General features: G+C 38.7%; 1 protein-coding gene across 1 annotated transcript; it reads right to left on the bottom strand.

Moving 5' to 3' along the window:
• Positions 1–546: 546 nt before the first annotated feature.
• Positions 547–11,626, bottom strand: LOC5510250 (transmembrane 9 superfamily member 3). The gene is made up of 14 exons (XM_032379342.2): positions 11,405–11,626; positions 9,657–9,852; positions 9,445–9,567; positions 8,645–8,805; positions 7,664–7,741; positions 7,321–7,452; positions 6,484–6,650; positions 6,054–6,148; positions 4,371–4,501; positions 3,992–4,131; positions 3,459–3,674; positions 3,042–3,125; positions 2,867–2,943; positions 547–1,614 (listed from the first exon to the last, which is right to left on the bottom strand). Exons 1-14 carry the CDS (start codon positions 11,486–11,488, stop codon positions 1,547–1,549), a joined length of 1,752 nt encoding a protein of 583 aa, XP_032235233.1. The 5' UTR covers positions 11,489–11,626; the 3' UTR covers positions 547–1,546.
• Positions 11,627–12,384: the final 758 nt, after the last annotated feature.

Raw genomic sequence — 12,384 nt, 5'->3', positions numbered from 1 at the left:
AAAGATCGGGTGCTTGCAGCAGAACGCGATAAAGATGTCATCACACAAGGCCAGATGAAGCCTTATGGGGTAGTTAACGAGGTAGTTTTGTTGCCTGCAAATTGGGCAAAAGGGCAGAGTGTAGTGCCCGCTACTCAAAACTCCCCCAAGCCTTTAACAAGGCTAGATATAGAACCACCGCAGTTAAGTACTGCGCAGCCTCGACAAATGCCGAACATTGCAAAAACATCTGAAAAATCTTTCCCCAGACTTGATGCGGTAGCATCCTTAAATGCCACTGTTTCTGCTCTTCTAGAGCAGAATTCGATACGATCGCCTATAGACCTTACTTCTCCCATAAGGAGAAAAAGAAAACACTCTGCTATCACTAAAGACAATGAAGTCCAAGACGAGCCGTGCGCCAAATGGTCAAACCATTACAGAAAAATCAAAACCCTCCCACGTATAACGACCAGGGCTTAGTGTAGTGGTTATTAGCACTCCCGCAGTCGAATAAACTTTAAACATCAAATGCATTTTTAGTCTTTTAGTGGTACATGCACTTAATAACTATGGCATTCTTTTTTATTAATTATTTTTTACAATATCAGTTCATTGCTTTAGAATCCTTACGAGTGCTTGCACTTCTCAAGCTGTACAATTTTCACTATTACAATAAAAATAGTCACAATGATGGACAAGTCTTAACTTTCTTTGAAGTAATAAATCCAGGGGTAATAAATCCAGGAGTACTTTTATAGACGTCAGTCCGTTGTTATATTAGTTATCTTTGAGTGGGATGGGCACGTTATTTTTATAGTCTGGAATACATTCCTTACTCGCATGGTTTCATTTACTAACGCTGTTCTGGTAAAGACAGTATCTCACAGCCTGTCTATAACGGGTGCTTTGTAAACACTATTGTGCGGTACAGTATATATTCTGTTAACATTCTAAAAAGGCCATTTGGTGGGGTAATAAAATTGAAATGTCTATTGAAAGAAAATCATTAAACCAAAAGTTCAACCAGGCAGATGGAACATCATATTTTAGATGTGTTACTCTATGAAGAAAACACTGCCAAAATAGAACGCAGCGCCCCATATTGACCGTGCTCATTGTCTCGTTATATGCAGGCTATGAAAGATAACAAAACCCTGCATGTAATGCTTGCACCAACACTCGAGAGTCTCTGAACTTGATGTGAAAACCAAAATGTACATATCTACGTAGTTTCAAGCCCCAAAACTATTACCTACATTTCAACAAAACAAAGGGACAACAAAATGAATAAAAATTTCCCCCATTATGCATGATAAAGCGACGCTGCCCGTGCGTGCATCTCATGACTTCCTGCCTTTTTCCTCTCGACAATACACTACTGTTCTCCGCATTGAGCTCCATCTCGTCTTGGGTACCCTATCTCGTGGGTACACAGACTTTGTACAAGACCACTGTCCAATAAATATGTTCTTTGTTGCGCAGATGTAACTGTAAGATCCTAGGAGGCCTCTACATGGTAAGTATTGTTCCGCCGGCACAGCAATCATAATTTGAACTTGCATCTTTAATCGATTTTCACTGTCGAGTAGATCTTTCTGACAAAAATGCTAGACCCTGCATAGCCAAGCGTACCTGTGGTAAAAGGAGCACAAATCAGTAAGGGGGAAGATGACTGTTTAACATTTGCCGTATGTATGTACTACACTAGAGTTGCAGGGCCGAAGTAGGGGGTGGGGCGCTGGGGGCATGTGCCGCCCTACCCTGGGTACCAGAGGCTCCGAGGCCCCAACGATTTGGACGAAGCGAAAGAGCCCTGTTGGAACGGATAGCCAGCCTCACTATGGTGCTAGCGTCTCAGATTACTTGACAAACCGGGTTTCACAGTCGCGCAAAAATGACTTGTCAAAATGTTTGTATTTGTGCTACAGATAGTCCTACATGCCCGTACAAGTTTCGCACCACCGATATGGCAATAACTTGTGGATATATTATCAAAAAAAAATTAATCGAGTGTGCAGCAACAATACATCGAAGCGTGTTCTAGGTCAGTTAAATTTGTTTTCTGAAACAAAGGCTAAAAAGGAGAAGTTTGTAGAGTGTTTATCGAGCTGAGTGTTCGCTTGGGTACAATAAAATCCTGTCTGTTATTTGCATAAACTGCGTTCGGCAACTAGAGAGGATAGCGAAGGCAAGCTCACTTGTCCACCGGGCATTACTGGCATTAAAGTCAAGGTTCACAGAAACATTAGAGGCACAGTAGAGAGCCTTTATTTTCAGGCCCAGTAAACAACTAAAAGATTCGCCGCTTGTTCACTGATCATCGGCTTAGCTGGAATGATTTTGTTTGTATACGTTTTCCCAAGTAGAAACCGGTTTGATTGGAATGGAGACGATCCTCCAAATATGGAATACTACTACAATAGCAACTTTTATTGACCAATAAACGGCGTAGTCCAAATCTTGTATTAATACATTAGCACCATAGTGAGACTGGCTATCCGTTGAACCAGAGGCTCTTTCGCTTCGCTCAAATCGTTTTCGCCTCTGGTACCCAGGGTAGTGCCGTTCCAATATTTAAAAAATTTATAAGAAAATGACCATATGGGGCGTGGCTGTGCCCCCCCAATATTTTCTTAATGTTTCTTTGTTGTTCCCCCTCCCCCCAAATCTTACGTGGACTGCGGCTGGCTACGGCTTTGAGTTAAGGATCGGGTCTCATTCAGGACAACAATACATCTACGCTTAAGATGTACGTCTCTTTATTTGCTACAGTATCATTTAAGGTTCAAGTCATATGCAATACCAACGGCATATTACTTGTTCTAAGTAGAGTGAAAAGTACTGCATTATAAACAAAAATCATTGCTTGCATCATTCAGCTTACCACATAAAATTCCAAGTCCAATACTAAAAAGACCCATGTAACCAAAATAGAAAGTGGTCTGGAACAATCCATACATCCTGCAAAAAAAATTAAGTCTTAGAATCAATAGCTAAAGGCTTCCCAATCAACACCAGTTGTACTTCATTCAGGTATGCCAAGAGAAATTTACACTTACTTTGTTTTGAAGAAGTAATAGTAGAACGAGTACATGTATACATAGCCAGCAGTGGAAGCAGCCGATAGGAATGATGTCCATTGCCTGGGGACAATTCAACATACAACACAATGAGCTGAAGACTACAAGGACAAATGAGGTGTAAGCCAACAGCTCTGATGTGGATTATTCTGAATAAACGTATGAAAGCATCACCTAAACACATTCGGAGAAGCATAACTGCATAGTCATAACCCAGCTGCAAAAATGGTGACTTATCTTTCAATCATTTATTATTTATCAAGAAATCATATAGAGCAGAATATTTCCTATGTTGTACAGTACTCATAGTTGACAGGACAATGTTGATCACTATACTGAAAACATTGTTATACCAAGTATCATTATAGTCTGTCGATTGCAAGTTTACATACGTACCATCTATAGTCTTCTGCATTTAGCAAGAAGTATGTACAGACGATAGTGACGCAGATTGTGACAGTGATGAGGATGAAGAAGACAAGAAGCATGAATCCAAACACATAGTAGATCTTGTACGCCCAGAAGGATGTGAAGATGAAGTACATCTCAATAAATATGGAGCCAAACGGCAGCACCCCGCCAAGGCAAACGATCACAGCAGGCTCCATAAACCTACAAAAACAAGACAGAAATTATTCTAAATTACTGATTAACATCTACTCAAAATGTTATCCCATTGGATAAAGTACATTGCCTGAAATTGTTACACAATATCAGACTTCAATCGTTGATGACTTTTTGGGAATCAATTTGTTAGTTGATCAATGTATTCCATCAATTGTCAGTTTTATTCTTAAAGTAGCCCTACGATAAAGCATTAGCCTAGTATAAAATACTACTTTGTTATGTCATGGGTTCAAAAGAAGATAAATGTAAGACAAAATGTAACACATTTATGTACATACAAGGTCTTGAGGGTGAGAACTCACCATTTTTTCTCTGGTATTGGTCTTGGCACTGTGTTGACACGGCATGGTGCATTTGGGGTCCCAGACAAGTTCCTCCCCAGGACAGTACCGACAAGGTTAAGGGGGAGAATTACAAATATGACGATGCAGGCTACAGCAACCTGAAAAATAAAATGCAAGTATCAGACAGAGGCCGGTTACCAGTATTTTCATTTATTTCATTTATTGATTATCATTTATTTCAGGTACTGTACTGTATGTCATCCAAGCAAGTAATCAATGCTACCCAATTTTCTTTTTTTGACAGAACCTGCAGTTAAGGTGGTTCAAACTTTACCACCGCCCTAGCTTCACCAACAATGTCCTGTACTGAGTGATATGTATCAGGCAAGATTCTTACCATAGTGCCAAATGGAATGGCTCGAGATGCATGGTAGTAAATAGCGATGAAGTTGATAAGAAAAGCCATGCCACAGACAAGACTTGGGAAAAGTACAGCACCAACAACCATCTGACGTATCCACATCCTCCCTGAAATACAGTAATAAGAGCTGCATCTGGTTACAAAAGGGGCATGCACTACTAACTACTTACTAACCGAGAGTGAGGTCATGACCAAACGGTCGAGGTTAGTAAGTTGTTTATTATATGGCTTTTTAAAATAAAAATGACAAGAAAACAAATCAAATTTCGCTTTCGCACGAATATCGGTTAGTTTATCGATCGATTTCAAAAAGGCGGAAAAACAAAAAACACTCGCGCGCTGCCAAATAAAAAATGTAAATGAGAGAAAAGATTCAACAACAAGTAATTGGTAGTAATTGGACGACTCTTGGAAGCTACAGGTTTTATCATAGGTGAGGTTGATCCAAACAATAACAAAGAAAGCTGAGTTGTCAGTCTTCACGGCATCACGGCATAAATAGAACTGTTTAGTTAGAAAAATCCATGGTATGTAGAGAAAAACTTCTGAAGTAAGTTAAAATGAAAAGGCCAATCGCTTTGTGCGGCGTTTTGATTTGATGGAAATATTGCATTCACAAATAACAGGTAGTACTTATCTTAAAGAGACTTTTTTGGGTCTTTACACCCCTTGTTATTTATCCATTTGTTTGTTTATCCGATATAAATAACTTAAGCTTTGTATTTTTTGGCTATCGGTGGCGGCTCGTGATCTTATTGTTTTGTTTTTTTTGTCAAAAATCTCCTTTTAAATCTCTTCAGGATGATAAAACTCCGACTCAAAGTGCTCGTCCTCTCACATTATCAACTTTAAGACCTGTTTGTTTCTTTTTTTTTTTTGGTGGCTTTGGTTTTTTTGTCCTTCTTTTTTTAGCAAAATTCGTGCAACCGAACAAAGCAACACAAAAAAGCTCACAAAATGTCCCGTTCCGAATACGGAAAAAGACGGCCCGCTGATTGCTGTTGCTCGTTTTGCAGTTTGAAGGTGGAAAAAATAAATTAGCCAATCACAGCGCGCGTACTATCGTACCCATATAATAAAGTATATGCTGACATAACCAAACCCTCCCTGAATTTCAGTAATAAGTAACTCAAATGCACTGCGAGCCAATTTGTTTAAAGATGTTTAAAGCCACATTTTCACAAGTTTACTTTGTTATTGTCACTAGTTTTATTACATAACATTCTCTGAGGATTTTTAATGGAAAACATGAAAAATATTTCAAAATGGTGAGAGTAGGGTGTCTACTGGAAGTTTCTTCAAGGATATGATTGATAATTTAGAGTTGATGGCCTGTTAAATAGCATGGATTCTAATGGATTCCTTTGTCTCTTGTAGGATGAGGTTTGCGTCAGCCCTCCAGAAAAAAACTGGTGACAATTCAGCAAGTAAAACATTTCCACTGTGTGTGAAAAAGAAGTTATGCTAAGCCCTTCAAAAAAAAAAAAAAAAAAAAAAAAAAACTGGTGACAATGCGGCAAGTAAAACATTTCCACTGTGTGTGAAAGAGAAGTTATGCTAAGGCCATGTATTGCAGTTTATTATGGATGTTTCCCTAAATTACACTATAACTGCAAACCACTAGGCAGTATTTTAAGTATTACAAACAAATTACTGTACCTCCTTGTCTGGAATAGAGAGCACCACCAAAGAAGCCATTGGCTGGGGCACATGCAGCATATACAAAAATGGTGGCACTGAGAATAGACCCTCGGCTGAAGAAGAGGAATAAAAAAAAAAACTAAGCATCAGAAAATAAAACCAAAACTTGACTAGACTTATCTTGTTCATGGTGTGTGATTGCAATAGGGTGTTAAATCACTTTCATCACATTGTAAACAAGACTTGTGCAGATTCAAAGCCTTGGTTCTAGTTACAGTAATCCCACTTACTGTACCAAAGTCACCTCAAATGCTGTTGGGAATGGCTACTTACAGTCCTTACCTGGTTAAATAAACCCTTACATCTATTTTTAATTTGTCATTTCCACTTGAACTCAGGTAAGCTAGCAAGAATGTTTAAATCAAGCCATGCTAAGTAAGTTTCTCACCCGGTATACAGATCTCCCATGATTGTAAATAGTATGACCACACATGCAACTAAGGCCAGATGGTAGCCAGTGCCGATAAGACTGCAGAACAGCAACCGATGTGAGGCTGGGCGGAACACATCACCATGAACCTGCTTCCAGCCATACTCATCACCAAGGTCACGTTCCTACACAATACAAATACATGCTATCAGATGGAAAAACATTCATACACTAGAATACAACCCACCAAGGTCACGTTCCTACACAATACAAATACATGCTATCAGATGGAAAAACATTCATACAGTAGAATACAACCCCTGTCAATTTTTTATCTCCAAATATCTGTTATTGTACTATTTGGCGTTTGTTCTTCCTGTTGTTGACCAAGCAGTGTATTCAAACAACAGCTTGTGTACCTTGAGGAAGGTTTGTTTACCTCTTGTTTTTTTACAGCCATCTGATGATGGACAGTATGACTGTGGTAAGCTGTAAGAGGATCCTGTAGCCTATGTTTTTTTAAAATCCGATAATGAATTTGGACAAGCAATGGTACAATCTAACTTATAAAACTGAAACATACATATAACATTACATACATACAACACCTATTTGGAGCCAACTACATTGGGCTAGTCCTGAAATATGTAGACTGATAAAGCCAGGCAGTCAGTAAAATAAAATAGACCAAGGGAGGCTTCACTAGAAGAAAAACAGCCAACAAATGCCAAGCAGACCAAACAACCCATAAATTTGGCTGTATCAATACTGAAGGGAGTTTCATCCAGGATTTAAACTAAGCTTAGTATCTACTTTGCAATAACATATGCATTGACCTAAGATATCCAAACTTACCATGTCATCCAATTCGTCATCCTTGCTGTAGCGGGCATAGTCCTTCCTCAAGGTTCTCATGAGTATCATGCTGACCAGGCCGACCAGGAAGATGACCATCATGAACGAGTTGAAGATGGAGAACCAGTGGATCTAAAAAACATACAAACCAGAGTCAATCCTTGGTAGAGTAAGCTAAACAATTCAAACACCAGAATACAGTTACTCTAAAACTCAAATTCATTGGGTCAAAACCTTGTCAAACATACACTGTATTGTCAATCAAGTCTGCCTCTAAATGGCTTTAATAGCTATCTCACATTAGTTTGCATGTTATCATAATCAAGACAGGTGCAGCACTTACTCTGTGTTGGAAAAAGCTGGGATCAAGATACTTTTCGTATCGCTTCTCAAATGGAACAGCAGAATCCTTCCACTTAACCTAAAAGAAAAAAGGGATGTGTTATACAAACATTGTGTCACATTTACACCCTACAATGTCACAAATTTCATTAGAAGCAGCATATGGCACTTTGCACAAGTTAGATACAGTGTACCTTCAGTAAAACATGAATTACTTCAGTTTGTGCATGATGACGAGTACAAAAATGCACGTAATACATTCAATATTCTTCCCATATATTTTTAGCTCCCGAGTTCCAAACTGGAATAAAGAAGGCTGCAGAAATGATGGCTTAACATATGAGCAAGAGACCTAGAGTAGCTATGGACAGCCAAAGGGAAGGGAAAATCAAAGCTGTGCTTGAAAAGAATAGCTAAGTAGCTAAGCTGTTAAGTATGATAGATAGTTTGAAAGAATGAAAACATCATTATGTACAGGGCTTCTGGAATTACGCGCTTGTGCGGAAGCGCGTAATTTGGCTTTTTCCGCGTAATCCCGCATAATTTGGCTATATTTTGAAAGACAAAATATTTAATTACCCAGCTGATGTGTTCTTTTAGGGTTCTTACCTTTATTTCTCGTAAAAAAAGGGAGAGATATTCTTAGTAAGAGTGCAATATTTCGAAGTGAATTTCAAAAACAAATAAAACGACTAGGTGTTCTTTGCTTAACCGAGAAGGCCTAGGACTAATAATAAAATACCTTTTTAATTGGCTGGTGGCTAGGAGTTTGGGCGTAACAGTTGATATTCCTTGTAATTTAGCGGGTAATCCAGTAAAGAATCCCGCAAAATTTTGATTTTTAAAGAAAAATGTATTGCAAAATCTCGCACAGTTTAGCGCGTAATGATTGATTTTCCGTGTAATTTAGCGTGTAATTTAGCAAAGAATCCCGCGTAATTTTGACTTTTTTTCAGCGTAATTCCAGAAGCCCTGTATGTACCTCATATGTGAACACAATCTTGGCGTTAGGTGAGAGTTTCACTTTAGATTCGCTGGTTAGGTTTACATCCACAATCTGGGTGGCACTGTGACCTATTTCTATTTTCTTATGTGTCCAAATGTAGTATTCTTCTCCAGTCTCACCAATATCCCCGACAATACCTGAAAGAGATCCATACAATCAAAAACTGTGCATCATATATGTTTCCTTGCTAGGATATATTTGCTTTAGTTTTCTATAAGTTTTATTTGCTAGTGGAAAAAAATGTTTGTTGTTGTACTCTTCTCCACTCTCACCAATCTCTCCAACAATACCTGAAAGTGATCCATACAATCAAAAACAATGCATCATATATGTTTCCTCAGGAAAACCAAAACGAATAAATACAAAAAGGCCCAAATAGTCGTGTTTGTGAACCAGAAGAATGAATACAATACACCAAAAACTGGAATTTAACTCTGCCAAATTTTTGCCCTGAAGAAGTCTTATTAAAGATGAAACTTTGGCAGAGTTGAATTCCAGTTTTTGGTGTATTGTTTTCTTGCTAGGATATATTTTAGTTTTCTATAAGTTTTATTTGCTAGTAAAAAAATGTTTGTTGTTGTAGTTAGTGCAAGCACTCATGATCCCAACCCTAAACATAAACATACTGTAAACTTCTTTTTTCTTATTTGGACTAAACACCAGAGAAAGTGACAACTGATAAAACACAGATTATTTATTTTGCAAGTTTATCAAGGCTCTACTTCAGAGGGATGGAAGGATTTCCTTTGGAGTGGGTAGAATTCAATAACACTCACCCCACAGTGGGAGATCATCAATGTACATCTGATACCAGTAGTGGTTGCGCACAGCGTATACCAAGGCCTCATAGTTCTCTTGCGTCAGGCTAAGCTCGCAATATTTGGTTGGCGGAACATTAACTATAAGATTAATTCAAAGTTTAACTACTAATATATAAAAAGTACAAGAAAAACATATCGAGGAGGAATATAACACACATAAGCAGTACCTTTAAAAGAAATTTCCAGTCCACTAAACTCCAGTTCTACTCCCTGTATGTTCTCTCCCAGCGTCTCATGGTAGTGACTAATAGTTCTTTTCTCTCCACGGCAGAACGGCAAGGAGTAGTAGTTATATGTCTCTTGTCGGTTATGGTAAGGGCCAACAGTATTCATCCATAATACAACTTCTTCTGCATCTTTATACTAAAGGTAATAGCACAAGTTAGAGAATTTTTTTTTTTACTTTTTTGCAGTAGCTAGGGGCGGTAGAGTTTGGTTCTTGAGGAGTCACCTAATCATGGACTTTTGGCATTTGATATATGTGACTGTGCATGCCTTAAACAAATCCTAGCTATTTGACTGCTTTATACATATCTCTAATGTCTCTGCCTTCATGGAACAAATGTTGAGATTGAAGCTCTAAATTATAAGCCGTCAGATTGCTCCCTCATGAAGGAGTTTGTTGCCTTTCAAGATGTAAGGTGACTCTGAATATGAGTTTTTTTTTAACGGTGTTTATGGTGAGAACTATTGTTAGCAGCATACTGTACAAAATTTATAAGTGGTACCAAAATTATGATTTTATAGTGTACAGAGACAACAGAAAACATTCAATACCGACAACAATGCCCTTTCTCAACAAATATAGAATAATTTGAACACAGTAGGTCGACAATCTACTGGGTTGTTTGAATAAATTGAAAACTGTTGGGCATTTAGTTCATTGAGGACCTTTCCCGACTGTCTGGCATTTATAGCCACTGCGCTTTTTTTAATGACTTGAATGCGAACACTACAAAATAGATATTTCCACAATTGTTTGCATTCACACAGCTGAACATCATTTTGGTGAATACTATCATTGGTTTAAAAACAATGGCAAAATACAACAATCCATAGGAAAAAAATTATAAGAGATGTTAAACTCCATTATGAAAAACTATGCATTATTATAGAAGAGAACAATGATCTTCAATGGTGTATCATACTTTATGGTACCTTAACCAAAACAATAATAATACAGAAATACACAGCCTAATCTAAGCAAATCTTCAATTATTGTATATGTAAGATATCACTTTACAAAGAGTTCTTACTGCAAGTGATGATTCTTCGGAATTAGAAATCCGATGCATAAATAGCAAGATTAAAGATCAATAAAGCAAAACCACAATAATTCGTTCATCTGAATCACAAGAAACCTTGCTTAACGCACCCAATAATGTTGCTTTGAGCAAAATCGAAGAACATAATAAATTACCCCAGAACTTATGTGGTTTTATTCTAAGATGAAATACATTTCGACAGAGCCATGGACACGTAGATAACGGAAAGCCCATCGTTTGAAATTGTCATAAATGTTTTACAACTGCAATTTCAATACATTGACAAGGAATAGCTGGTCCGATATGTTATTATCAATGGGTTCAGGCCTCTATGTCGGTGCTCAACTTTCCACTGAAACATGGGCTGTGAAAGTTTGTCGACGTGTACTGTGTTTGATTAGCCGTAAGTTGGCTATGCGGGAAGTTCGAGCAACAAATAATAACACTGAATTTAAAAAGGCTTAAACGGCTTGTTTTTCGCGAGAAACAGGACATTTCGGCAGAAAAGATTGGAGAGAATATGCTTAGGTAACCGGCTGATCAAAGATGGCTCCGATCTGTTTAGGGCAAGGAAAAATACATTGGTTCTATCCACCTCCAAGAATCTGAATCTGTCCCAATCAATGAACTGTATCGTTAGAATCACTTACTATATGATCGTGCTCGTCCGCTATAGATCCTTGTAGAGCCAAAATAAAAAGCAAGGATAAACCCACATAGTGTCTTGACATCATAGTATGCAAAAGAATTCCGAAGAAATACAGGATGGCCCCGGATTCTTACGGATTCTGTGCAGAAGTTTACAAATTTTCTATGATGGCGGACTCTTCGCAGCCGCTCGAGACCGAGGGAGCCTGGGACTGGACGCCACGTCAGTAGCAACGTGCGCAAAGATCTCTGGGGTTTTACCGGTGAGAACGAGTCGATAAAATTCGCGTTCGAATGGCAGGAATAGAGCTTCTACGAAAACATGTTTATCTCTTTTAGAATTTTCTTAGGGTAAAAATTTTCCCCTATTTCCGTTGTTGCTTTCACATAAAGATCCCAAATACATAAACAGCACACACGCCGCCTAATAAAGATGCAACAGGGCCGAAGCTAGACCAGACCGGGACTTTCTTTGCGCCCGAAATTCTGGATCGGTAAAATTTTGATGTTTAATGCTTCACAATTGAAAAGAATGAGATAAAACACCTGCTTTTGTTGGTTTTATCCTCCAGTGGCTAGCTTTGCCTCGGTAAAATTTTGATTCTGGCTAAGGCCTTAACACGCACACATCACACGCTTTCACTCGCCCAACTGCACGCACAGACGAGGGGCTTATCCAGGAGTTTCAAAAAGGAGAGACCAAAAAAAGTTTTTCAAAAAAGAGGGGGCCGGATTCATTGTTCCTTATTAGATTTGCTGTTACTTGTAATAAGATAAATATACGAAAATAGGGGGCAGGGCGGGGCTAGCCCGCTCGGTCCACCCCTAGATGCGCCCCTGATCACGCACTCCGCACACACACTCTCGCCATCACGCACTCCGCACACACACTCTCGCCATCACACACTCCGCACACACACTACGCACACACACTCTCGCCATCACGCACTCCGCACACACACTATCGCCATCACACACTCTC

This window comes from Nematostella vectensis, chromosome 10, assembly GCF_932526225.1.
Source record: "Nematostella vectensis chromosome 10, jaNemVect1.1, whole genome shotgun sequence".
In the NCBI taxonomy this organism is placed as follows: Eukaryota; Metazoa; Cnidaria; class Anthozoa; order Actiniaria; family Edwardsiidae; genus Nematostella; species Nematostella vectensis.
The sequence above is the reverse complement of the archived record's forward strand: the minus strand, read 5'-3'. Positions and strand labels throughout refer to the sequence as shown.